Here is a 26,040-nt window from a genome sequence, read left to right on the forward strand (position 1 = left end):
CGATGTCGTTTGCAAGAACGTTGATGTTGTCCCTTCAGTTGTGGACCGAAGGAATTCGGTTGTGGAATCGCTTTTTAACGATGTCGTTGGTAAGTACGTTGTTGTTGTCCCTTCAGTTGTGGACGTGGGGAATTCGGTAGTCGGACTGTACGTCGTAGAGGACGTTATCATTTTTGTTGTATCAGTTTCTGTAGTCGTTGTTGGAGCGTATGTGGTGGTTTTGCTTTCCGTTGTCGATGTAGAAATGTCAGTGGATGTTTGATATTGCGTAGTGGATGTGGTCAAATCGGTCGTTGTTTTGTGGTCTGACGTAGGCGTCAGCAGCTCAGTCGTACTTCTGTCGTCAGTTGTATGTGTGGTAGAGGTCCTGTCTTTTGGTGTTGATGTTATACCAGTTGTGGAATATGCACGTGTCGTGTATGTGGGAGTTATAGTCGTGGAGGATGTTTGTTCTAAGGCTGTAGTCGAAGGTATCATTGTCGCAGTTCTTTCTGTTGTGGTTTGTGTACTTTTCATCGTGGAATCGCTTTTTAACGATGTTGTTGGTAAGTCCGTTGTTGTTCTCCCTTCAGTTGTGGACGTGGGGAATTCGGTTGTCGGACTGTACGTCGTAGAGGACGTTATCATTTTGGTTGTATCACTTTCTGTAGTCGTTGTTGGAGCGTATGTGGTGGTTTTGCTTTCCTTTGTCGATGTAGAAATGTCAGTAGATGTTTGATATTGCGTAGTGGATGAGGTCAAATCGGTCGTTGTTTTGTGGTTTGACGTAGGCGTCAGCAGCTCAGTCGTACTTGTTTCGTCGGTGCAAGGTGTGGTTGATGTCCTGTCTGTTTGTGTTGATGTTATACCAGATGTGGAATATGCACGTGTCGTGTACGTGGGAGTTATCGTGGTGGACGATGTTTGTTCTAAGGAAGACGGCATCGTAGGTTGATGTGTTGTATTCGAAGGTATCATTGTCGTAGTTCTTTCTGTTGTGGTTGGTGTACTTTCCATCGTGGAATCGCTTTTTACCGATGTTGTTGGTGAGTCCGTTGTTGTTGTCCCTTCAGTTGTGGACGTGGGGAATTCGGTTGTCGGACTGTACGTCGTAGAGGACGTTATCATTTTTGTTGTATCAGTTTCTGTAGTCGTTGTTGGAGCGTATGTGGTGGTTTTGCTTTCCGTTGTCGATGTAGAAATGTCAGTCGTTGTTTGATATTGCGTAGTGGATGAGGTCAAATCGGTCGTTGTTTTGTGGTCTGACGTAGGCGTCAGCAGCTCAGTCCATGTTATTCCAGTTGTGGAATATGCACGTGTCATGTTTGTGGGAGTTTTAGTTGTGGAGGATGTTTGTTCTAAGGCAGACGGCATCGTAGTTTGATGGGTTGTAGTCGAAGGTATCAATGTCGTAGTTCTTTCTGTTGTGGTTGGTGTACTTTCCATCGTGGAATCGCTTTTTACCAATGTTGTTGGTGAGTCCGTTGTTGTTGTCCCTTCAGTTGTGGACGTGGGGAATTTGGTTGTCGGACTGTACGTCGTAGAGGACGTTATCATTTTTGTTGTATCACTTTCTGGAGTCGTTGTTGGAGCGTATGTGGTGGTTTTGCTTTCCGTTGTCGATGTAGAAATGTCAGTCGTTGTTTGATATTGCGTAGTAGATGAGGTCAAATCGGTCGTTGTTTTGTGGTCTGACGTAGGCGTCAGCAGCTCAGTCGTACTCGTTTCGTCAGTGCTAGGTGTGGTTGATGTTCTGTCTGTTTGTGTTGATGTTATACCTGATGTGGAATATGCACGTGTCGTGTACGTGGGAGTTATTGGGGTGGACGATGTTTGATGTAAGGAAGACGGCATTGTAGTTTGATGTGTTGTAGTCGAAGGTATCATTGTCGTTGTTCTTTCTGTTGAGGTTGGTGTACTTTCAATCGTGGAATCGCTTTTTAACGACGTCGTTGGCAAGTACGTTGATGTTGTCCCTTCAGTTGTGGACCGAAGGAATTCGGTTGTGGAATCGCTTTTTAACGATGTCGTTGGTAAGTACGTTGTTGTTGTCTCTTCAGTTGTGGACCGAAGGAATTCGGTTGTGGAATCGCTTTTTAACGATGTCGTTGGTAAGTACGTTGTTGTTGTCCCTTCAGTTGTGGACGTGGGGAATTCGGTAGTCGGACTGTACGTCGTAGAGGACGTTATCATTTTTGTTGTATCAGTTTCTGTAGTCGTTGTTGGAGCGTATGTGGTGGTTTTGATTTCCGTTGTCGATGTAGAAATGTCAGTGGATGTTTGATATTGCGTAGTGGATGTGGTCAAATCGGTCGTTGTTTTGTGGTCTGACGTAGGCGTCAGCAGCTCAGTCGTACTTCTGTCGTCAGTTGTATGTGTGGTAGAGGTCCTGTCTTTTGGTGTTGATGTTATACCAGTTGTGGAATATGCACGTGTCGTGTATGTGGGAGTTATAGTCGTGGAGGATGTTTGTTCTAAGGCTGTAGTCGAAGGTATCATTGTCGCAGTTCTTTCTGTTGTGGTTTGTGTACTTTTCATCGTGGAATCGCTTTTTAACGATGTTGTTGGTAAGTCCGTTGTTGTTCTCCCTTCAGTTGTGGACGTGGGGAATTCGGTTGTCGGACTGTACGTCGTAGAGGACGTTATCATTTTGGTTGTATCACTTTCTGTAGTCGTTGTTGGAGCGTATGTGGTGGTTTTGCTTTCCTTTGTCGATGTAGAAATGTCAGTAGATGTTTGATATTGCGTAGTGGATGAGGTCAAATCGGTCGTTGTTTTGTGGTCTGACGTAGGCGTCAGCAGCTCAGTCGTACTTGTTTCGTCGGTGCAAGGTGTGGTTGATGTCCTGTCTGTTTGTGTTGATGTTATACCAGATGTGGAATATGCACGTGTCGTGTACGTGGGAGTTATCGTGGTGGACGATGTTTGTTCTAAGGAAGACGGCATCGTAGGTTGATGTGTTGTAGTCGAAGGTATCATTGTCGTAGTTCTTTCTGTTGTGGTTGGTGTACTTTCCATCGTGGAATCGCTTTTTACCGATGTTGTTGGTGAGTCCGTTGTTGTTGTCCCTTCAGTTGTGGACTTGGGGAATTCGGTTGTCGGACTGTACGTCGTAGAGGACGTTATCATTTTTGTTGTATCAGTTTCTGTAGTCGTTGTTGGAGCGTATGTGGTGGTTTTGCTTTCCGTTGTCGATGTAGAAATGTCAGTCGTTGTTTGATATTGCGTAGTGGATGAGGTCAAATCGGTCGTTGTTTTGTGGTCTGACGTAGGCGTCAGCAGCTCAGTCGTACTTGTGTCGTCAGTTGTATGTGTGGTAGATGTCCTGTCTTTTGGTGTTGATGTTATACCAGTTGTGGAATATGCACGTGTCGTGTATGTGGGAGTTTTAGTTGTGGAGGATGTTTGTTCTAAGGCAGACGGCATCGTAGTTTGATGGGTTGTAGTCGAAGGTATCAATGTCGTAGTTCTTTCTGTTGTGGTTGGTGTACTTTCCATCGTGGAATCGCTTTTTACCAATGTTGTTGGTGAGTCCGTTGTTGTTGTCCCTTCAGTTGTGGACGTGGGGAATTTGGTTGTCGGACTGTACGTCGTAGAGGACGTTATCATTTTTGTTGTATTACTTTCTGGAGTCGTTGTTGGAGCGTATGTGGTGGTTTTGCTTTCCGTTGTCGATGTAGAAATGTCAGTCGTTGTTTGATATTGCGTAGTAGATGAGGTCAAATCGGTCGTTGTTTTGTGGTCTGACGTAGGCGTCAGCAGCTCAGTCGTACTCGTTTCGTCAGTGCTAGGTGTGGTTGATGTTCTGTCTGTTTGCGTTGATGTTATACCTGATGTGGAATATGCACGTGTCGTGTACGTGGGAGTTATTGGGGTGGACGATGTTTGATGTAAGGAAGACGGCATTGTAGTTTGATGTGTTGTAGTCGAAGGTATCATTGTCGTTGTTCTTTCTGTTGAGGTTGGTGTACTTTCAATCGTGGAATCGCTTTTTAACGACGTCGTTGGCAAGTACGTTGATGTTGTCCCTTCAGTTGTGGACCGAAGGAATTCGGTTGTGGAATCGCTTTTTAACGATGTCGTTGGTAAGTACGTTGTTGTTGTCTCTTCAGTTGTGGACCGAAGGAATTCGGTTGTGGAATCGCTTTTTAACGATGTCGTTGGTAAGTACGTTGTTGTTGTCCCTTCAGTTGTGGACGTGGGGAATTCGGTAGTCGGACTGTACGTCGTAGAGGACGTTATCATTTTTGTTGTTTCAGTTTCTGTAGTCGTTGTTGGAGCGTATGTGGTGGTTTTGCTTTCCGTTGTCGATGTAGAAATGTCAGTGGATGTTTGATATTGCGTAGTGGATGTGGTCAAATCGGTCGTTGTTTTGTGGTCTGACGTAGGCGTCAGCAGCTCAGTCGTACTTCTGTCGTCAGTTGTATGTGTGGTAGATGTCCTGTCTTTTGGTGTTGATGTTATACCAGTTGTGGAATATGCACGTGTCGTGTATGTGGGAGTTATAGTCGTGGAGGATGTTTGTTCTAAGGCTGTAGTCGAAGGTATCATTGCAGTTCTTTCTGTTGTGGTTTGTGTACTTTCCATCGTGGAATCGCTTTTTAACGATGTTGTTGGTAAGTCCGTTGTTGTTTTCCCTTCAGTTGTGGACGTGGGGAATTCGGTTGTCGGACTGTACGTCGTAGAGGACGTTATCATTTTGGTTGTATCACTTTCTGTAGTCGTTGTTGGAGCGTATGTGGTGGTTTTGCTTTCCTTTGTCGATGTAGAAATGTCAGTAGATGTTTGATATTGCGTAGTGGATGAGGTCAAATCGGTCGTTGTTTTGTGGTCTGACGTAGGCGTCAGCAGCTCAGTCGTACTTGTTTCGTCGGTGCAAGGTGTGGTTGATGTCCTGTCTGTTTGTGTTGATGTTATACCAGATGTGGAATATGCACGTGTCGTGTACGTGGGAGTTATCGTGGTGGACGATGTTTGTTCTAAGGAAGACGGCATCGTAGGTTGATGTGTTGTAGTCGAAGGTATCATTGTCGTAGTTCTTTCTGTTGTGGTTGGTGTACTTTCCATCGTGGAATCGCTTTTTACCGATGTTGTTGGTGAGTCCGTTGTTGTTGTCCCTTCAGTTGTGGACTTGGGGAATTCGGTTGTCGGACTGTACGTCGTAGAGGACGTTATCATTTTTGTTGTATCAGTTTCTGTAGTCGTTGTTGGAGCGTATGTGGTGGTTTTGCTTTCCGTTGTCGATGTAGAAATGTCAGTCGTTGTTTGATATTGCGTAGTGGATGAGGTCAAATCGGTCGTTGTTTTGTGGTCTGACGTAGGCGTCAGCAGCTCAGTCGTACTTGTGTCGTCAGTTGTATGTGTGGTAGATGTCCTGTCTTTTGGTGTTGATGTTATACCAGTTGTGGAATATGCACGTGTCGTGTATGTGGGAGTTTTAGTTGTGGAGGATGTTTGTTCTAAGGCAGACGGCATCGTAGTTTGATGGGTTGTAGTCGAAGGTATCAATGTCGTAGTTCTTTCTGTTGTGGTTGGTGTACTTTCCATCGTGGAATCGCTTTTTACCAATGTTGTTGGTGAGTCCGTTGTTGTTGTCCCTTCAGTTGTGGACGTGGGGAATTTGGTTGTCGGACTGTACGTCGTAGAGGACGTTATCATTTTTGTTGTATTACTTTCTGGAGTCGTTGTTGGAGCGTATGTGGTGGTTTTGCTTTCCGTTGTCGATGTAGAAATGTCAGTCGTTGTTTGATATTGCGTAGTAGATGAGGTCAAATCGGTCGTTGTTTTGTGGTCTGACGTAGGCGTCAGCAGCTCAGTCGTACTCGTTTCGTCAGTGCTAGGTGTGGTTGATGTTCTGTCTGTTTGCGTTGATGTTATACCTGATGTGGAATATGCACGTGTCGTGTACGTGGGAGTTATTGGGGTGGACGATGTTTGATGTAAGGAAGACGGCATTGTAGTTTGATGTGTTGTAGTCGAAGGTATCATTGTCGTTGTTCTTTCTGTTGAGGTTGGTGTACTTTCAATCGTGGAATCGCTTTTTAACGACGTCGTTGGCAAGTACGTTGATGTTGTCCCTTCAGTTGTGGACCGAAGGAATTCGGTTGTGGAATCGCTTTTTAACGATGTCGTTGGTAAGTACGTTGTTGTTGTCTCTTCAGTTGTGGACCGAAGGAATTCGGTTGTGGAATCGCTTTTTAACGATGTCGTTGGTAAGTACGTTGTTGTTGTCCCTTCAGTTGTGGACGTGGGGAATTCGGTAGTCGGACTGTACGTCGTAGAGGACGTTATCATTTTTGTTGTTTCAGTTTCTGTAGTCGTTGTTGGAGCGTATGTGGTGGTTTTGCTTTCCGTTGTCGATGTAGAAATGTCAGTGGATGTTTGATATTGCGTAGTGGATGTGGTCAAATCGGTCGTTGTTTTGTGGTCTGACGTAGGCGTCAGCAGCTCAGTCGTACTTCTGTCGTCAGTTGTATGTGTGGTAGATGTCCTGTCTTTTGGTGTTGATGTTATACCAGTTGTGGAATATGCACGTGTCGTGTATGTGGGAGTTATAGTCGTGGAGGATGTTTGTTCTAAGGCTGTAGTCGAAGGTATCATTGCAGTTCTTTCTGTTGTGGTTTGTGTACTTTCCATCGTGGAATCGCTTTTTAACGATGTTGTTGGTAAGTCCGTTGTTGTTTTCCCTTCAGTTGTGGACGTGGGGAATTCGGTTGTCGGACTGTACGTCGTAGAGGACGTTATCATTTTGGTTGTATCACTTTCTGTAGTCGTTGTTGGAGCGTATGTGGTGGTTTTGCTTTCCTTTGTCGATGTAGAAATGTCAGTAGATGTTTGATATTGCGTAGTGGATGAGGTCAAATCGGTCGTTGTTTTGTGGTCTGACGTAGGCGTCAGCAGCTCAGTCGTACTTGTTTCGTCGGTGCAAGGTGTGGTTGATGTCCTGTCTGTTTGTGTTGATGTTATACCAGATGTGGAATATGCACGTGTCGTGTACGTGGGAGTTATCGTGGTGGACGATGTTTGTTCTAAGGAAGACGGCATCGTAGGTTGATGTGTTGTAGTCGAAGGTATCATTGTCGTAGTTCTTTCTGTTGTGGTTGGTGTACTTTCCATCGTGGAATCGCTTTTTACCGATGTTGTTGGTGAGTCCGTTGTTGTTGTCCCTTCAGTTGTGGACGTGGGGAATTCGGTTGTCGGACTGTACGTCGTAGAGGACGTTATCATTTTTGTTGTATCAGTTTCTGTAGTCGTTGTTGGAGCGTATGTGGTGGTTTTGCTTTCCGTTGTCGATGTAGAAATGTCAGTCGTTGTTTGATATTGCGTAGTGGATGAGGTCAAATCGGTCGTTGTTTTGTGGTCTGACGTAGGCGTCAGCAGCTCAGTCCATGTTATTCCAGTTGTGGAATATGCACGTGTCATGTATGTGGGAGTTTTAGTTGTGGAGGATGTTTGTTCTAAGGCAGACGGCATCGTAGTTTGATGGGTTGTAGTCGAAGGTATCAATGTCGTAGTTCTTTCTGTTGTGGTTGGTGTACTTTCCATCGTGGAATCGCTTTTTACCAATGTTGTTGGTGAGTCCGTTGTTGTTGTCCCTTCAGTTGTGGACGTGGGGAATTTGGTTGTCGGACTGTACGTCGTAGAGGACGTTATCATTTTTGTTGTATCACTTTCTGGAGTCGTTGTTGGAGCGTATGTGGTGGTTTTGCTTTCCGTTGTCGATGTAGAAATGTCAGTCGTTGTTTGATATTGCGTAGTAGATGAGGTCAAATCGGTCGTTGTTTTGTGGTCTGACGTAGGCGTCAGCAGCTCAGTCGTACTCGTTTCGTCAGTGCTAGGTGTGGTTGATGTTCTGTCTGTTTGTGTTGATGTTATACCTGATGTGGAATATGCACGTGTCGTGTACGTGGGAGTTATTGGGGTGGACGATGTTTGATGTAAGGAAGACGGCATTGTAGTTTGATGTGTTGTAGTCGAAGGTATCATTGTCGTTGTTCTTTCTGTTGAGGTTGGTGTACTTTCAATCGTGGAATCGCTTTTTAACGACGTCGTTGGCAAGTACGTTGATGTTGTCCCTTCAGTTGTGGACCGAAGGAATTCGGTTGTGGAATCGCTTTTTAACGATGTCGTTGGTAAGTACGTTGTTGTTGTCTCTTCAGTTGTGGACCGAAGGAATTCGGTTGTGGAATCGCTTTTTAACGATGTCGTTGGTAAGTACGTTGTTGTTGTCCCTTCAGTTGTGGACGTGGGGAATTCGGTAGTCGGACTGTACGTCGTAGAGGACGTTATCATTTTTGTTGTATCAGTTTCTGTAGTCGTTGTTGGAGCGTATGTGGTGGTTTTGATTTCCGTTGTCGATGTAGAAATGTCAGTGGATGTTTGATATTGCGTAGTGGATGTGGTCAAATCGGTCGTTGTTTTGTGGTCTGACGTAGGCGTCAGCAGCTCAGTCGTACTTCTGTCGTCAGTTGTATGTGTGGTAGAGGTCCTGTCTTTTGGTATTGATGTTATACCAGTTGTGGAATATGCACGTGTCGTGTATGTGGGAGTTATAGTCGTGGAGGATGTTTGTTCTAAGGCTGTAGTCGAAGGTATCATTGTCGCAGTTCTTTCTGTTGTGGTTTGTGTACTTTTCATCGTGGAATCGCTTTTTAACGATGTTGTTGGTAAGTCCGTTGTTGTTCTCCCTTCAGTTGTGGACGTGGGGAATTCGGTTGTCGGACTGTACGTCGTAGAGGACGTTATCATTTTGGTTGTATCACTTTCTGTAGTCGTTGTTGGAGCGTATGTGGTGGTTTTGCTTTCCTTTGTCGATGTAGAAATGTCAGTAGATGTTTGATATTGCGTAGTGGATGAGGTCAAATCGGTCGTTGTTTTGTGGTCTGACGTAGGCGTCAGCAGCTCAGTCGTACTTGTTTCGTCGGTGCAAGGTGTGGTTGATGTCCTGTCTGTTTGTGTTGATGTTATACCAGATGTGGAATATGCACGTGTCGTGTACGTGGGAGTTATCGTGGTGGACGATGTTTGTTCTAAGGAAGACGGCATCGTAGGTTGATGTGTTGTAGTCGAAGGTATCATTGTCGTAGTTCTTTCTGTTGTGGTTGGTGTACTTTCCATCGTGGAATCGCTTTTTACCGATGTTGTTGGTGAGTCCTGTGTTGTTGTCCCTTCAGTTGTGGACGTGGGGAATTCGGTTGTCGGATTGTACGTCGTAGAGGACGTTATCATTTTTGTTGTATCAGTTTCTGTAGTCGTTGTTGGAGCGTATGTGGTGGTTTTGCTTTCCGTTGTCGATGTAGAAATGTCAGTCGTTGTTTGATATTGCGTAGTGGATGAGGTCAAATCGGTCGTTGTTTTGTGGTCTGACGTAGGCGTCAGCAGCTCAATCGTACTTGTGTCGTCAGTTGTATGTGTGGTAGATGTCCTGTCTTTTGGTGTTGATGTTATACTAGTTATGGAATATGCACGTGTCGTGTATGTGGGAGTTTTAGTTGTGGAGGATGTTTGTTCTAAGGCAGACGGCATCGTAGTTTGATGGGTTGTAGTCGAAGGTATCAATGTCGTAGTTCTTTCTGTTGTGGTTGGTGTACTTTCCATCGTGGAATCGCTTTTTACCAATGTTGTTGGTGAGTCCGTTGTTGTTGTCCCTTCAGTTGTGGACGTGGGGAATTTGGTTGTCGGACTGTACGTCGTAGAGGACGTTATCATTTTTGTTGTATCACTTTCTGGAGTCGTTGTTGTAGCGTATGTGGTGGTTTTGCTTTCCGTTGTCGATGTAGAAATGTCAGTCGTTGTTTGATATTGCGTAGTAGATGAGGTCAAATCGGTCGTTGTTTTGTGGTCTGACGTAGGCGTCAGCAGCTCAGTCGTACTCGTTTCGTCAGTGCTAGGTGTGGTTGATGTTCTGTCTGTTTGTGTTGATGTTATACCTGATGTGGAATATGCACGTGTCGTGTACGTGGGAGTTATTGGGGTGGACGATGTTTGATGTAAGGAAGACGGCATTGTAGTTTGATGTGTTGTAGTCGAAGGTATCATTGTCGTTGTTCTTTCTGTTGAGGTTGGTGTACTTTCAATCGTGGAATCGCTTTTTAACGACGTCGTTGGCAAGTACGTTGATGTTGTCCCTTCAGTTGTGGACCGAAGGAATTCGGTTGTGGAATCGCTTTTTAACGATGTCGTTGGTAAGTACGTTGTTGTTGTCTCTTCAGTTGTGGACCGAAGGAATTCGGTTGTGGAATCGCTTTTTAACGATGTCGTTGGTAAGTACGTTGTTGTTGTCCCTTCAGTTGTGGACGTGGGGAATTCGGTAGTCGGACTGTACGTCGTAGAGGACGTTATCATTTTTGTTGTATCAGTTTCTGTAGTCGTTGTTGGAGCGTATGTGGTGGTTTTGCTTTCCGTTGTCGATGTAGAAATGTCAGTGGATGTTTGATATTGCGTAGTGGATGTGGTCAAATCGGTCGTTGTTTTGTGGTCTGACGTAGGCGTCAGCAGCTCAGTCGTACTTCTGTCGTCAGTTGTATGTGTGGTAGAGGTCCTGTCTTTTGGTGTTGATGTTATACCAGTTGTGGAATATGCACGTGTCGTGTATGTGGGAGTTATAGTCGTGGAGGATGTTTGTTCTAAGGCTGTAGTCGAAGGTATCATTGTCGCAGTTCTTTCTGTTGTGGTTTGTGTACTTTTCATCGTGGAATCGCTTTTTAACGATGTTGTTGGTAAGTCCGTTGTTGTTCTCCCTTCAGTTGTGGACGTGGGGAATTCGGTTGTCGGACTGTACGTCGTAGAGGACGTTATCATTTTGGTTGTATCACTTTCTGTAGTCGTTGTTGGAGCGTATGTGGTGGTTTTGCTTTCCTTTGTCGATGTAGAAATGTCAGTAGATGTTTGATATTGCGTAGTGGATGAGGTCAAATCGGTCGTTGTTTTGTGGTCTGACGTAGGCGTCAGCAGCTCAGTCGTACTTGTTTCGTCGGTGCAAGGTGTGGTTGATGTCCTGTCTGTTTGTGTTGATGTTATACCAGATGTGGAATATGCACGTGTCGTGTACGTGGGAGTTATCGTGGTGGACGATGTTTGTTCTAAGGAAGACGGCATCGTAGGTTGATGTGTTGTAGTCGAGGGTATCATTGTCGTAGTTCTTTCTGTTGTGGTTGGTGTACTTTCCATCGTGGAATCGCTTTTTACCGATGTTGTTGGTGAGTCCGTTGTTGTTGTCCCTTCAGTTGTGGACGTGGGGAATTCGGTTGTCGGACTGTACGTCGTAGAGGACGTTAATATTTTTGTTGTATCACTTTCTGGAGTCGTTGTTGGAGCGTATGTGGTGGTTTTGCTTTCCGTTGTCGATGTAGAAATGTCAGTCGTTGTTTGATATTGCGTAGTAGATGAGGTCAAATCGGTCGTTGTTTTGTGGTCTGACGTAGGCGTCAGCAGCTCAGTCTTACTCGTTTCGTCAGTGCTAGGTGTGGTTGATGTTCTGTCTGTTTGTGTTGATGTTATACCTGATGTGGAATATGCACGTGTCGTGTACGTGGGAGTTATTGGGGTGGACGATGTTTGATGTAAGGAAGACGGCATTGTAGTTTGATGTGTTGTAGTCGAAGGTATCATTGTCGTTGTTCTTTCTGTTGAGGTTGGTGTACTTTCAATCGTGGAATCGCTTTTTAACGACGTCGTTGGCAAGTACGTTGATGTTGTCCCTTCAGTTGTGGACCGAAGGAATTCGGTTGTGGAATCGCTTTTTAACGATGTCGTTGGTAAGTACGTTGTTGTTGTCCCTTCAGTTGTGGACGTGGGGAATTCGGTTGTCGGACTGTACGTCGTAGAGGACGTTATCATTTTTGTAGTATCAGTTTCTGTAGTCGTTGTTGGAGCGTATGTGGTGGTTTTGCTTTCCGTTGTCGATGAAGAAATGTCAGTCGTTGTTTTATATTGCGTAGTGGATGAGGTCAAATCGATCGTTGTTTTGTGGTCTGACGTAGGCGTCAGCAGCTCAGTCGTACTTGTTTTGTCAGTTGTATGTGTGGTTGATGTCCTCTCTTTTGGTGTTGATGTTATACCAGATGTAGAATATGCACGTGTCGTGTGTGTGGGAGTTATCGTAGTGGACGATGTTTGTTCTAAGGAAGACGGCATCGTAGGTTGATGTGTTGTAGTCAAAGGTATCATTGTAGTCGTTCTTTCTGTTGTGGTTGGTGTACTTTCCATCATGGAATCGCTTCTTAACGAGGTCGTTGGTAAGTCCGTTGTTCTTGTTCCTTCAGTTGTGGACGTGGGAAATTCGGTTGTCGGACTGTACATCGTAGACGACGCTATCATTTTTGTTGTATCAGTTTCTGTAGTCGTTGTTGGAGCGTATGTGGTGGTTTTGCTTTTCGTTGTCGATGAAGAAATGTCAGTGGATGTTTGATATTGCGTAGTGGATGAGGTCAAATCGGTCGTTGTTTTGTGTTTTGTTTTCAATGTTTTAACCTCGGTTGTAGTATTATCATCAGTTGCATGTGTGATGGTTGTACTGTCTGTCGTTGTCGGTATACCGCTTGTCGATGATGGTTTTTCATTTGTCACCGTTGACGACACTGGGATTGTAGTCGGATATTCTGTAGTTGTTGCTGTGTAATCTCCCGTTGTTTTCCCCTCCGTTGTGGTCGTACTCAACCCAGTACTTGAGGTTTCTGCTGTCGAAGTTGTCAACTGAGAAGTCATTATTTCTTGAGTTGTTGACGTGGGAATCGCGGTTGTTGTTATATCTGTCGGTATAGCGCTTGTTGTAGATCCGCTTTCCGTCGTCGTTGTTTCTGTTATTTTTCCATCCGTCGTTTGATGTAAGGAAGACGGCATTGTAGTTTGATGTGTTGTAGTCGAAGGTATCATTGTCGTTGTTCTTTCTGTTGTGGTTGGTGTACTTTCAATCGTGGAATCGCTTTTTAACGATGTCGTTGGCAAGTACGTTGATGTTGTCCCTTCAGTTGTGGACCGAAGGAATTCGGTTGTGGAATCGCTTTTTAACGATGTCGTTGGTAAGTACGTTGTTGTTGTCCCTTCAGTTGTGGACGTGGTGTATTCAGTTGACGGACCGTACGTCGTAGAGGACGTTATCGGTTTTGTTGTACCAGTTTCGGTAGTCGTTGTTGGGGCGTATGTGGTGGTTTTGCCTTCCGTTGTCGACGTAGGAGTGTCAGTTGATGTTTGAATTTGTGTAGTGGATGTCGTCAAATCAGTAGTCGTTTTGTGTTCTGTTGTCGATGTCGTTAGCTCGGCTGTAGTATTTTCGTCAGTTGCATGTATGATGGTTGTACTGTCCGTTGGTGTTGAAGACATTTCCGTTGTGGAATATGCATGCGTCGTATATGTGGGTGAGTATGTGGTGGACGATGTTAGTTCTAAAGTAGACGGCATTGTGGTTTGATATGTTGTAGAGGATACAAATGTTGTCGATGATGGTTTTTCTGTTGTCACCGTTGACGACATAGGAATTGTAGCCGGCAAGTCTGTAGTTGTTGATGTGTAGTCTCCCGTTGTTTTCCCCTCCGTTGTGGTCGTACTGAACCCAGTACTTGAGGTTTCTGTTGTCGAAGATGTCAACTGAGTAGTCATTATTTCTTGAGTTGTTGACGTGGGAATCGCGGTAGTTGTTATATCTGTCGTTGTCGGTATAGCGCTTATTGTAGATCCGCTTTCCGTCGTCGTTGTTTCTGTTATTTTTCCATCCGTCGTTGATGTTGTCAACTCGGTCGTCGTTTTCCCCTCTGTCGTAGTCGTGGGTATCATTGTTGATGTGCTTTCTATCGTTGAATCGCTTTTTACCGATGTCGTTGGCAAGTACGTTGCTGTCGTCCCTTGAGTTGTGGACGTAGTGTATTCAGTTGACGGACCGTACGTCGTAGAGGACGTTATCATTTTTGTAGTATCAGTTTCTATAGTCGTTGTTGGAGCGTATGTGGTGGTTTTGCTTTCCGTTGTCGATGTAGAAATGTCAGTGTATGTTTGATATTGCGTAGTGGATGAGGTCAAATCGGTCGTTGTTTTGTGGTCTGACGTAGGCGTCAGCAGCTCAGTCGTACTTGTTTCGTCGGTGCAAGGTGTGGTTGATGTCCTGTCTGTTTGTGTTGATGTTATACCAGATGTGGAATATGCACGCGTCGTGTACGTGGGAGTTATCGTGGTGGACGATGTTTGTTCTAAGGAAGACGGCATCGTAGGTTGATGTGTTGTAGTCGAAGGTATCATTGTAGTCGTTCTTTCTGTTGTGGTTGGTGTACTTTCCATCGTGGAATCGCTTTTTAACGAGGTCGTTGGTAAGTCCGTTGTTCTTGTTCCTTCAGTTGTGGACGTGGGAAATTCGGTTGTCGGACTGTACATCGTAGACGACGTTATCATTTTTGTTGTATCAGTTTCTGTAGTCGTTGTTGGAGCGTATGTGGTGGTTTTGCTTTGCGTTGTCGATGTAGAAATGTCAGTGGATGTTTGATATTGCGTAGTGGATGAGGTCAAATCGGTCGTTGTTTTGTGGTCTGACGTGGGCGTCAGCAGCTCAGTCGTACTTGTTTTGTCAGTTGTATGTGTGGTTGATGTCCTGTCTTTTGGTGTTGATGTTATACCAGATGTGGAATATGCACGTGTCGTGTGTGTGGGAGTTATCGTAGTGGACGATGTTTGTTCTAAGGAAGACGGCATCGTAGGTTGATGTGTTGTAGTCGAAGGTATCATTGTAGTCGTTCTTTCTGTTGTGGTTGGTGTACTTTCCATCGTGGAATCGCTTTTTAACGAGGTCGTTGGTAAGTCCGTTGTTCTTGTTCCTTCAGTTGTGGACGTGGGAAATTCGGTTGTTGGACTGTACATCGAAGACGACGTTATCATTTTTGTTGTATCAGTTTCTGTAGTCGGTTTTGGAGCGTATGTGGTTGTTTTGCTTTGCGTTGTCGATGTGAAAATGTCAGTGGATGTTTGATATTGCGTAGTGGATGAGGTCAAATCGGTCATTGTTTTGTGTTTTGTTATCAATGTTTCCACCTCGGTTGTTGTATTATCATCAGTTGCATGTGTGATGGTTGTACTGTCTGTCGTTGTCGGTATACCGCTTGTCGATGATGGTTTTTCATTTGTCACCGTTGACGACACTGGGATTGTAGTCGGATATTCTGTAGTTGTTGCTGTGTAATCTCCCGTTGTTTTCCCCTCCGTTGTGGTCGTACTCAACCCAGTACTTGAGGTTTCTGCTGTCGAAGTTGTCAACTGAGAAGTCATTCTTTCTTGAGTTGTTGACGTGGAAATCGCGGTTGTTGTTATATCTGTCGTTGTCGGTATAGCGTTTGTTGTAGATCCGCTTTCTGTCGTCGTTGTTTCTGTTATTTTACCATCCGTCGTTGATGTTGTCAACTCGGTCGTCGTTTTCCCCTCTGTCGTAGTCGTGGGTATCATTGTTGATGTGCTTTCTATCGTTGAATCGCTTTTTATCGATGTCGTTGGCAAGTACGTTGCTGTCGTCCCTTGAGTTGTGGACGTGGTGTATTCAGTTGACGGACCGTACGTCGTAGAGGACGTTATCGGTTTTGTTGTACCAGTTTCGGTAGTCGTTGTTGGGGCGTATGTGGTGGTTTTGCCTTCCGTTGTCGACGTAGGAGTGTCAGTTGATGTTTGAATTTGTGTAGTGGATGTCGTCAAATCAGTTGTCGTTTTGCCTTCTGTTGTCGACGTAGGAGTCTCAGTTGATGTTTGAATTTGTGTAGTGGATGTCGTCAAATCAGTTGTCGTTTTGTGTTCCTTTGTCGATGTCGTTAGCTCGGTTGTAGTATTTTCGTCAGTTGCATGTGTGATGGTTGTACTGTCTGTTGGTGTTGAAGACATTCCCGTTGTGGAATATGCATGCGTCGTATATGTGGGTGAGTATGTGGTGGATGATGTTAGTTCTAAAGTAGACGGCATTATGGTTTGATATGTTGTAGAGAATACAAATGTTGTCGATGATGGTTTTTCTGTTGTCACCGTTGACGACATCGGAATTGTAGTCGGCAAGTCTGTAGTTGTTGACGTGTAGTCTCCCGTTGTTTTCCCCTCCGTTGTGGTCGTACTCAACCCAGTACTTGTGGTTTCTGTTGTCGAAGTTGTCAACTGAGAAGTCATTATTTCTGGAGTTGTTGACGTGGGAATCGCGGTTGTTGTTATATCTGTCGTTGTCGGTATAGCACTTGTAGTAGATCCGCTTTCCGTCGTCGTTGTTTCTGTTATTTTTCCATCCGTCGTTGATGTTGTCAACTCGGTCGTCGTTTTCCCCTCTGTCGTAGTCTTGGGTATCATTGTTGATGTGCTTTCTATCGTTGAATCGCTTTTTATCGATGTCGTTGGCAAGTACGTTGCTGTCGTCCCTTGAGTTGTGGACGTGGTGTATTCAGTTGACGGACCGTACGTCGTAGAGGACGTTATCGGTTTTGTTGTACCAGTTTCGGTAGTCGTTGTTGGGGCGTATGTGGTGGTTTTGCCTTCCGTTGTCGACGTAGGAGTGTCAGTTGATGTTTGAATTTGTGTAGTGGATGTCGTCAAATCAGTTGTCGTTTTGCCTTCTATTGTCGACGTAGGAGTCTCAGTTGATGTTTGAATTTGTGTAGTGGATGTCGTCAAATCAGTTGTCGTTTTGTGTTCCTTTGTCGATGTCGTTAGCTCGGTTGTAGTATTTTCGTCAGTTGCATGTGTGATGGTTGTACTGTCCGTTGGTGTTGAAGACATTCTCGTTGTGGAATATGCATGCGTCGTATATGTGGGTGAGTATGTGGTGGACGATGTTAGTTCTAAAGTAGACGGCATTGTGGTTTGATATGTTGTAGAGGATACAAATGTTGTCGATGATGGTGTTTCTGTTGTCACCGTTGACGACATCGGAATTGTAGTCGGCAAGTCTGTAGTTGTTAATGTGTAGTTTCCCGTTGTTTTCCCCTCCGTTGTGGTCGTACTCAACCCAGTACTTGTGGTTTCTGTTGTCGAAGTTGTCAACTGAGAAGTCATTATTTCTTGAGTTGTTGACGTGGGAATCGCGGTTGTTGTTATATCTGTCGTTGTCGGTATAGCGCTTGTAGTAGATCCGCTTTCCGTCGTCGTTGTTTCTGTTATTTTTCCATCCGTCGTTGATGTTGTCAACTCGGTCGTCGTTTTCCCCTCTGTCGTAGTCTTGGGTATCATTGTTGATGTGCTTTCTATCGTTGAATCACTTTTTACCGATGTCGTTGGCAAGAACGTTGTTGTCGTTCCTTGAGTTGTGGACGCGGTGTATTCAGTTGACGGACCGTACGTCGTAGAGGACGTTATCGGTTTAGTTGTACCAGTTTCGGTAGTCGTTGTTGGGGCGTATGTGGTGGTTTTGCCTTCCGTTGTCGACGTAGGAGTGTCAGTTGATGTTTGAATTTGTGTAGTGGATGTCGTCAAATCAGTTGTCGTTTTGTGTTCTGTTGTCGATGTCGTTAGCTCGGTTGTAGTATTTTCGTCAGTTGCATGTGTGATGGTTGTACTGTCCGTTGGTGTTGAAGACATTCCCGTTGTGGAATATTTATGCGTCGTATATGTGGGTGAGTATGTGGTGGACGATGTTAGTTCTAAAGTAGACGGCATTGTGGTTTGATATGTTGTAGAGGATACAAATGTTGTCGATGATGGTTTTTCTGTTGTCACCGTTGACGACATCGGAATTGTAGTCGGCAAGTCTGTAGTTGTTGATGTGTAGTCTCCCGTTGTTTTCCCCTCCGTTGTGGTCGTACTCAACCCAGTACTTGTGGTTTCTGTTGTCGAAGTTGTCAACTGAGAAGTCATTATTTCTTGAGTTGTTGACGTGGGAATCGCGGTTGTTGTTATATCTGTCGTTGTCGGTATAGCGCTTGTAGTAGATCCGCTTTCCGTCGTCGTTGTTTCTGTTATTTTTCCATCCGTCGTTGATGTTGTCAACTCGGTCGTCGTTTTCCCCTCTGTCGTAGTCTTGGGTATCATTGTTGATGTGCTTTCTATCGTTGAATCACTTTTTACCGATGTCGTTGGCAAGAACGTTGTTGTCGTTCCTTGAGTTGTGGACGTGGTGTATTCAGTTGACGGACCGTACGTCGTAGAGGACGTTATCGGTTTTGTTGTACCAGTTTCGGTAGTCGTTGTTGGGGCGTATGTGGTGGTTTTGCCTTCCGTTGTCGACGTAGGAGTGTCAGTTGATGTTTGAATTTGTGTAGTGGATGTCGTCAAATCAGTTGTCGTTTTGCCTTCTGTTGTCGACGTAGGAGTCTCAGTTGATGTTTGACTTTGTGTAGTGGATGTCGTCAAATCAGTTGTCGTTTTGTGTTCTGTTGTCGATGTCGTTAGCTCGGTTGTAGTATTTTCGTCAGTTGCATGTGTGATGGTTGTACTGTCCGTTGGTGTTGAAGACATTCCCGTTGTGGAATATGCATGCGTCGTATATGTGGGTGAGTATGTGGTGGACGATGTTAGTTCTAAAGTAGACGGCATTGTGGTTTGATATGTTGTAGAGGATACAAATGTTGTCGATGATGGTTTTTCCGTTGTCACCGTTGACGACATCGGAATTGTAGTCGGCAAGTCTGTAGTTGTTGATGTGTAGTCTCCCGTTGTTTTCCCCTCCGTTGTGGTCGTACTCAACCCAGTACTTGTGGTTTCTGTTGTCGAAGTTGTCAACTGAGAAGTCATTATTTCTTGAGTTGTTGACGTGGGAATCGCGGTTGTTGTTATATCTGTCGTTGTCTGTATAGCGCTTGTAGTAGATCCGCTTTCCGTCGTCGTTGTTTCTGTTATTTTTCCATCCGTCGTTGATGTTGTCAACTCGGTCGTCGTTTTCCCCTCTGTCGTAGTCTTGGGTATCATTGTTGATGTGCTTTCTATCGTTGAATCACTTTTTACCGATGTCGTTGGCAAGAACGTTGTTGTCGTTCCTTGAGTTGTGGACGTGGTGTATTCAGTTGACGGACCGTACGTCGTAGAGGACGTTATCGGTTTCGTTGTACCAGTTTCGGTAGTCGTTGTTGGGGCGTATGTGGTGGTTTTGCCTTCCGTTGTCGACGTAGGAGTGTCAGTTGATGTTTGAATTTGTGTAGTGGATGTCGTCAAATCAGTTGTCGTTTTGCCTTCTATTGTCGACGTAGGAGTCTCAGTTGATGTTTGAATTTGTGTAGTGGATGTCGTCAAATCAGTTGTCGTTTTGTGTTCCTTTGTCGATGTCGTTAGCTCGGTTGTAGTATTTTCGTCAGTTGCATGTGTGATGGTTGTACTGTCCGTTGGTGTTGAAGACATTCTCGTTGTGGAATATGCATGCGTCGTATATGTGGGTGAGTATGTGGTGGACGATGTTAGTTCTAAAGTAGACGGCATTGTGGTTTGATATGTTGTAGAGGATACAAATGTTGTCGATGATGGTGTTTCTGTTGTCACCGTTGACGACATCGGAATTGTAGTCGGCAAGTCTGTAGTTGTTAATGTGTAGTTTCCCGTTGTTTTCCCCTCCGTTGTGGTCGTACTCAACCCAGTACTTGTGGTTTCTGTTGTCGAAGTTGTCAACTGAGAAGTCATTATTTCTTGAGTTGTTGACGTGGGAATCGCGGTTGTTGTTATATCTGTCGTTGTCGGTATAGCGCTTGTAGTAGATCCGCTTTCCGTCGTCGTTGTTTCTGTTATTTTTCCATCCGTCGTTGATGTTGTCAACTCGGTCGTCGTTTTCCCCTCTGTCGTAGTCTTGGGTATCATTGTTGATGTGCTTTCTATCGTTGAATCACTTTTTACCGATGTCGTTGGCAAGAACGTTGTTGTCGTTCCTTGAGTTGTGGACGCGGTGTATTCAGTTGACGGACCGTACGTCGTAGAGGACGTTATCGGTTTAGTTGTACCAGTTTCGGTAGTCGTTGTTGGGGCGTATGTGGTGGTTTTGCCTTCCGTTGTCGACGTAGGAGTGTCAGTTGATGTTTGAATTTGTGTAGTGGATGTCGTCAAATCAGTTGTCGTTTTGTGTTCTGTTGTCGATGTCGTTAGCTCGGTTGTAGTATTTTCGTCAGTTGCATGTGTGATGGTTGTACTGTCCGTTGGTGTTGAAGACATTCCCGTTGTGGAATATTTATGCGTCGTATATGTGGGTGAGTATGTGGTGGACGATGTTAGTTCTAAAGTAGACGGCATTGTGGTTTGATATGTTGTAGAGGATACAAATGTTGTCGATGATGGTTTTTCTGTTGTCACCGTTGACGACATCGGAATTGTAGTCGGCAAGTCTGTAGTTGTTGATGTGTAGTCTCCCGTTGTTTTCCCCTCCGTTGTGGTCGTACTCAACCCAGTACTTGTGGTTTCTGTTGTCGAAGTTGTCAACTGAGAAGTCATTATTTCTTGAGTTGTTGACGTGGGAATCGCGGTTGTTGTTATATCTGTCGTTGTCGGTATAGCGCTTGTAGTAGATCCGCTTTCCGTCGTCGTTGTTTCTGTTATTTTTCCATCCGTCGTTGATGTTGTCAACTCGGTCGTCGTTTTCCCCTCTGTCGTAGTCTTGGGTATCATTGTTGATGTGCTTTCTATCGTTGAATCACTTTTTACCGATGTCGTTGGCAAGAACGTTGTTGTCGTTCCTTGAGTTGTGGACGTGGTGTATTCAGTTGACGGACCGTACGTCGTAGAGGACGTTATCGGTTTTGTTGTACCAGTTTCGGTAGTCGTTGTTGGGGCGTATGTGGTGGTTTTGCCTTCCGTTGTCGACGTAGGAGTGTCAGTTGATGTTTGAATTTGTGTAGTGGATGTCGTCAAATCAGTTGTCGTTTTGCCTTCTGTTGTCGACGTAGGAGTCTCAGTTGATGTTTGACTTTGTGTAGTGGATGTCGTCAAATCAGTTGTCGTTTTGTGTTCTGTTGTCGATGTCGTTAGCTCGGTTGTAGTATTTTCGTCAGTTGCATGTGTGATGGTTGTACTGTCCGTTGGTGTTGAAGACATTCCCGTTGTGGAATATGCATGCGTCGTATATGTGGGTGAGTATGTGGTGGACGATGTTAGTTCTAAAGTAGACGGCATTGTGGTTTGATATGTTGTAGAGGATACAAATGTTGTCGATGATGGTTTTTCCGTTGTCACCGTTGACGACATCGGAATTGTAGTCGGCAAGTCTGTAGTTGTTGATGTGTAGTCTCCCGTTGTTTTCCCCTCCGTTGTGGTCGTACTCAACCCAGTACTTGTGGTTTCTGTTGTCGAAGTTGTCAACTGAGAAGTCATTATTTCTTGAGTTGTTGACGTGGGAATCGCGGTTGTTGTTATATCTGTCGTTGTCTGTATAGCGCTTGTAGTAGATCCGCTTTCCGTCGTCGTTGTTTCTGTTATTTTTCCATCCGTCGTTGATGTTGTCAACTCGGTCGTCGTTTTCCCCTCTGTCGTAGTCTTGGGTATCATTGTTGATGTGCTTTCTATCGTTGAATCACTTTTTACCGATGTCGTTGGCAAGAACGTTGTTGTCGTTCCTTGAGTTGTGGACGTGGTGTATTCAGTTGACGGACCGTACGTCGTAGAGGACGTTATCGGTTTCGTTGTACCAGTTTCGGTAGTCGTTGTTGGGGCGTATGTGGTGGTTTTGCCTTCCGTTGTCGACGTAGGAGTGTCAGTTGATGTTTGAATTTGTGTAGTGGATGTCGTCAAATCAGTTGTCGTTTTGTGTTCTGTTGTCGATGTCGTTAGCTCGGTTGTAGTATTTTCGTCAGTTGCATATGTGATGGTTGTACTGTCCGTTGGTGTTGAAGACATTCCCGTTGTGGAATATGCATGCGTCGTATATGTGGGTGAGTATGTGGTTGACGATGTTAGTTCTAAAGTAGACGGCATTGTGGTTTGATATGTTGTAGAGGATACAAATGTTGTCGATGATGGTTTTTCTGTTGTCACCGTTGACGACATCGGAATTGTAGTCGGCAAGTCTGTAGTTGTTGATGTGTAGTCTCCCGTTGTTTTCCCCTCCGTTGTGGTCGTACTCAACCCAGTACTTGTGGTTTCTGTTGTCGAAGTTGTCAACTGAGAAGTCATTATTTCTTGAGTTGTTGACGTGGGAATCGCGATTGTTGTTATATCTGTCGTTGTCGGTATAGCGCTTGTAGTAGATCCGCTTTCCGTCGTCGTTGTTTCTGTTATTTTTCCATCCGTCGTTGATGTTGTCAACTCGGTCGTCATTTTCCCCTCTGTCGTAGTCTTGGGTATCATTGTTGATGTGCTTTCTATCGTTGAATCACTTTTTACCGATGTCGTTGGCAAGAACGTTGTTGTCGTCCCTTGAGTTGTGGACGTGGTGTATTCAGTTGACGGACCGTACGTCGTAGAGGACGTTATCGGTTTTGTTGTACCAGTTTCGGTAGTCGTTGTTGGGGCGTATGTGGTGGTTTTGCCTTCCGTTGTCGACGTAGGAGTGTCAGTTGATGTTTGAATTTGTGTAGTGGATGTCGTCAAATCAGTTGTCGTTTTGTGTTCTGTTGTCGATGTCGTTAGCTCGGTTGTAGTATTTTCGTCAGTTGCATGTGTGATGGTTGTACTGTCCGTTGGTGTTGAAGACATTCCCGTTGTGGAATATGCATGCGTCGTATATGTGGGTGAGTATGTGGTTGACGATGTTAGTTCTAAAGTAGACGGCATTGTGGTTTGATATGTTGTAGAGGATACAAATGTTGTCGATGATGGTTTTTCTGTTGTCACCGTTGACGACATCGGAATTGTAGTAGGCAAGTCTGTAGTTGTTGATGTGTAGTCTCCCGTTGTTTTCCCCTCCGTTGTGGTCGTACTCAACCCAGTACTTGTGGTTTCTGTTGTCGAAGTTGTCAACTGAGAAGTCATTATTTCTTGAGTTGTTGACGTGGGAATCGCGATTGTTGTTATATCTGTCGTTGTCGGTATAGCGCTTGTAGTAGATCCGCTTTCCGTCGTCGTTGTTTCTGTTATTTTTCCATCCGTCGTTGATGTTGTCAACTCGGTCGTCGTTTTCCCCTCTGTCGTAGTCTTGGGTATCATTGTTGATGTGCTTTCTATCGTTGAATCGCGTTTTATCGATGTCGTTGGCAAGTACGTTGCTGTCGTCCCTTGAGTTGTGGACGTGGTGTATTCAGTTGACGGACCGTACGTCGTAGAGGACGTTATCGGTTTTGTTGTACCAGTTTCGGTAGTCGTTGTTGGGGCGTATGTGGTGGTTTTTCCTTCCGTTGTCGACGTAGGAGTGTCAGTTGATGTTTGAATTTGTGTAGTGGATGTCGTCAAATCAGTTGTCGTTTTGCCTTCTGTTGTCGACGTAGGAGTCTCAGTTGATGTTTGAATTTGTGTAGTGGATGTCGTCAAATCAGTTGTCGTTTTGTGTTCCTTTGTCGATGTCGTTAGCTCGGTTGTAGTATTTTCGTCAGTTGCATGTGTGATGGTTGTACTGTCCGTTGGTGTTGAAGACATTCCCGTTGTGGAATATGCATGCGTCGTATATGTGGGTGAGTATGTGGTGGACGATGTTAGTTCTAAAGTAGACGGCATTGTGGTTTGATATGTTGTAGAGGATACAAATGTTGTCGATGATGGTGTTTCTGTTGTCACCGTTGACGACATCGGAATTGTAGTCGGCAAGTCTGTAGTTGTTAATGTGTAGTTTCCCGTTGTTTTCCCCTCCGTTGTGGTCGTACTCAACCCAGTACTTGTGGTTTCTGTTGTCGAAGTTGTCAACTGAGAAGTCATTATTTCTTGAGTTGTTGACGTGGGAATCGCGGTTGTTGTTATATCTGTCGTTGTCGGTATAGCGCTTGTAGTAGATCCGCTTTCCGTCGTCGTTGTTTCTGTTATTTTTCCATCCGTCGTTGATGTTGTCAACTCGGTCGTCGTTTTCTCCTCTGTCGTAGTCTTGGGTATCATTGTTGATGTGCTTTCTATCGTTGAATCACTTTTTACCGATGTCGTTGGCAAGAACGTTGTTGTCGTTCCTTGAGTTGTGGACGCGGTGTATTCAGTTGACGGACCGTACGTCGTAGAGGACGTTATCGGTTTAGTTGTACCAGTTTCGGTAGTCGTTGTTGGGGCGTATGTGGTGGTTTTGCCTTCCGTTGTCGACGTAGGAGTGTCAGTTGATGTTTGAATTTGTGTAGTGGATGTCGTCAAATCAGTTGTCGTTTTGTGTTCTGTTGTCGATGTCGTTAGCTCGGTTGTAGTATTTTCGTCAGTTGCATGTGTGATGGTTGTACTGTCCGTTGGTGTTGAAGACATTCCCGTTGTGGAATATTTATGCGTCGTATATGTGGGTGAGTATGTGGTGGACGATGTTAGTTCTAAAGTAGATGGCATTGTGGTTTGATATGTTGTAGAGGATACAAATGTTGTCGATGATGGTTTTTCTGTTGTCACCGTTGACGACATCGGAATTGTAGTAGGCAAGTCTGTAGTTGTTGATGTGTAGTCTCCCGTTGTTTTCCCCTCCGTTGTGGTCGTACTCAACCCAGTACTTGTGGTTTCTGTTGTCGAAGTTGTCAACTGAGAAGTCATTATTTCTTGAGTTGTTGACGTGGGAATCGCGGTTGTTGTTATATCTGTCGTTGTCGGTATAGCGCTTGTAGTAGATCCGCTTTCCGTCGTCGTTGTTTCTGTTATTTTTCCATCCGTCGTTGATGTTGTCAACTCGGTCGTCGTTTTCCCCTCTGTCGTAGTCTTGGGTATCATTGTTGATGTGCTTTCTATCGTTGAATCACTTTTTACCGATGTCGTTGGCAAGAACGTTGTTGTCGTTCCTTGAGTTGTGGACGTGGTGTATTCAGTTGACGGACCGTACGTCGTAGAGGACGTTATCGGTTTTGTTGTACCAGTTTCGGTAGTCGTTGTTGGGGCGTATGTGGTGGTTTTGCCTTCCGTTGTCGACGTAGGACTCTCAGTTGATGTTTGAATTTGTGTAGTGGATGTCGTCAAATCAGTTGTCGTTTTGCCTTCTGTTGTCGACGTAGGAGTCTCAGTTGATGTTTGACTTTGTGTAGTGGATGTCGTCAAATCAGTTGTCGTTTTGTGTTCTGTTGTCGATGTCGTTAGCTCGGTTGTAGTATTTTCGTCAGTTGCATGTGTGATGGTTGTACTGTCCGTTGGTGTTGAAGACATTCCCGTTGTGGAATATGCATGCGTCGTATATGTGGGTGAGTATGTGGTGGACGATGTTAGTTCTAAAGTAGACGGCATTGTGGTTTGATATGTTGTAGAGGATACAAATGTTGTCGATGATGGTTTTTCCGTTGTCACCGTTGACGACATCGGAATTGTAGTCGGCAAGTCTGTAGTTGTTGATGTGTAGTCTCCCGTTGTTTTCCCCTCCGTTGTGGTCGTACTCAACCCAGTACTTGTGGTTTCTGTTGTCGAAGTTGTCAACTGAGAAGTCATTATTTCTTGAGTTGTTGACGTGGGAATCGCGGTTGTTGTTATATCTGTCGTTGTCTGTATAGCGCTTGTAGTAGATCCGCTTTCCGTCGTCGTTGTTTCTGTTATTTTTCCATCCGTCGTTGATGTTGTCAACTCGGTCGTCGTTTTCCCCTCTGTCGTAGTCTTGGGTATCATTGTTGATGTGCTTTCTATCGTTGAATCACTTTTTACCGATGTCGTTGGCAAGAACGTTGTTGTCGTTCCTTGAGTTGTGGACGTGGTGTATTCAGTTGACGGACCGTACGTCGTAGAGGACGTTATCGGTTTCGTTGTACCAGTTTCGGTAGTCGTTGTTGGGGCGTATGTGGTGGTTTTGCCTTCCGTTGTCGACATAGGAGTGTCAGTTGATGTTTGAATTTGTGTAGTGGATGTCGTCAAATCAGTTGTCGTTTTGTGTTCTGTTGTCGATGTCGTTAGCTCGGTTGTAGTATTTTCGTCAGTTGCATGTGTGATGGTTGTACTGTCCGTTGGTGTTGAAGACATTCCCGTTGTGGAATATGCATGCGTCGTATATGTGGGTGAGTATGTGGTTGACGATGTTAGTTCTAAAGTAGACGGCATTGTGGTTTGATATGTTGTAGAGGATACAAATGTTGTCGATGATGGTTTTTCTGTTGTCACCGTTGACGACATCGGAATTGTAGTCGGCAAGTC

At 44.8% G+C, this 26,040-nt stretch overlaps 2 protein-coding genes across 2 annotated transcripts in view; both read right to left on the minus strand.

The window, feature by feature from the left end:
- LOC148302850 (uncharacterized) overlaps window positions 1-26,040 on the minus strand; it is a 55,467-nt gene that overhangs the window by 12,119 nt on the left and 17,308 nt on the right. The gene's annotated exons all lie outside the window — the stretch shown is intronic.
- Window positions 35-25,719, minus strand: LOC148302851 (uncharacterized). Its single transcript, XM_088270956.1, has 36 exons — window positions 25,577-25,719; window positions 25,050-25,535; window positions 24,750-24,943; window positions 24,334-24,633; window positions 23,376-23,835; window positions 22,660-23,039; window positions 22,210-22,583; window positions 21,797-22,161; window positions 21,278-21,700; window positions 21,035-21,172; window positions 20,123-20,929; window positions 18,862-20,026; window positions 18,671-18,813; window positions 18,485-18,598; window positions 18,054-18,319; window positions 17,638-17,937; window positions 17,256-17,561; window positions 16,316-16,538; window positions 15,455-16,261; window positions 15,245-15,409; window positions 14,580-14,777; window positions 14,043-14,297; window positions 13,805-13,930; window positions 13,458-13,759; window positions 13,007-13,310; window positions 12,547-12,866; window positions 11,399-11,480; window positions 10,944-11,198; window positions 9,909-10,031; window positions 8,892-9,146; window positions 7,857-7,979; window positions 6,891-7,145; window positions 5,859-5,981; window positions 4,928-5,096; window positions 152-4,734; window positions 35-110 (listed from the first exon to the last, which is right to left on the minus strand). The coding sequence occupies exons 1-36, from the start codon at window positions 25,717-25,719 to the stop codon at window positions 35-37; spliced, it is 15,108 nt and encodes a 5,035-aa protein (XP_088127082.1).

Source organism: Brachycentrus maculatus, unplaced genomic scaffold, assembly GCF_059751285.1.
Source record: "Brachycentrus maculatus isolate JH-2025_06_01 unplaced genomic scaffold, ASM5975128v1 h1tg000405l, whole genome shotgun sequence".
NCBI lineage: Eukaryota > Metazoa > Arthropoda > Insecta > Trichoptera > Brachycentridae > Brachycentrus > Brachycentrus maculatus.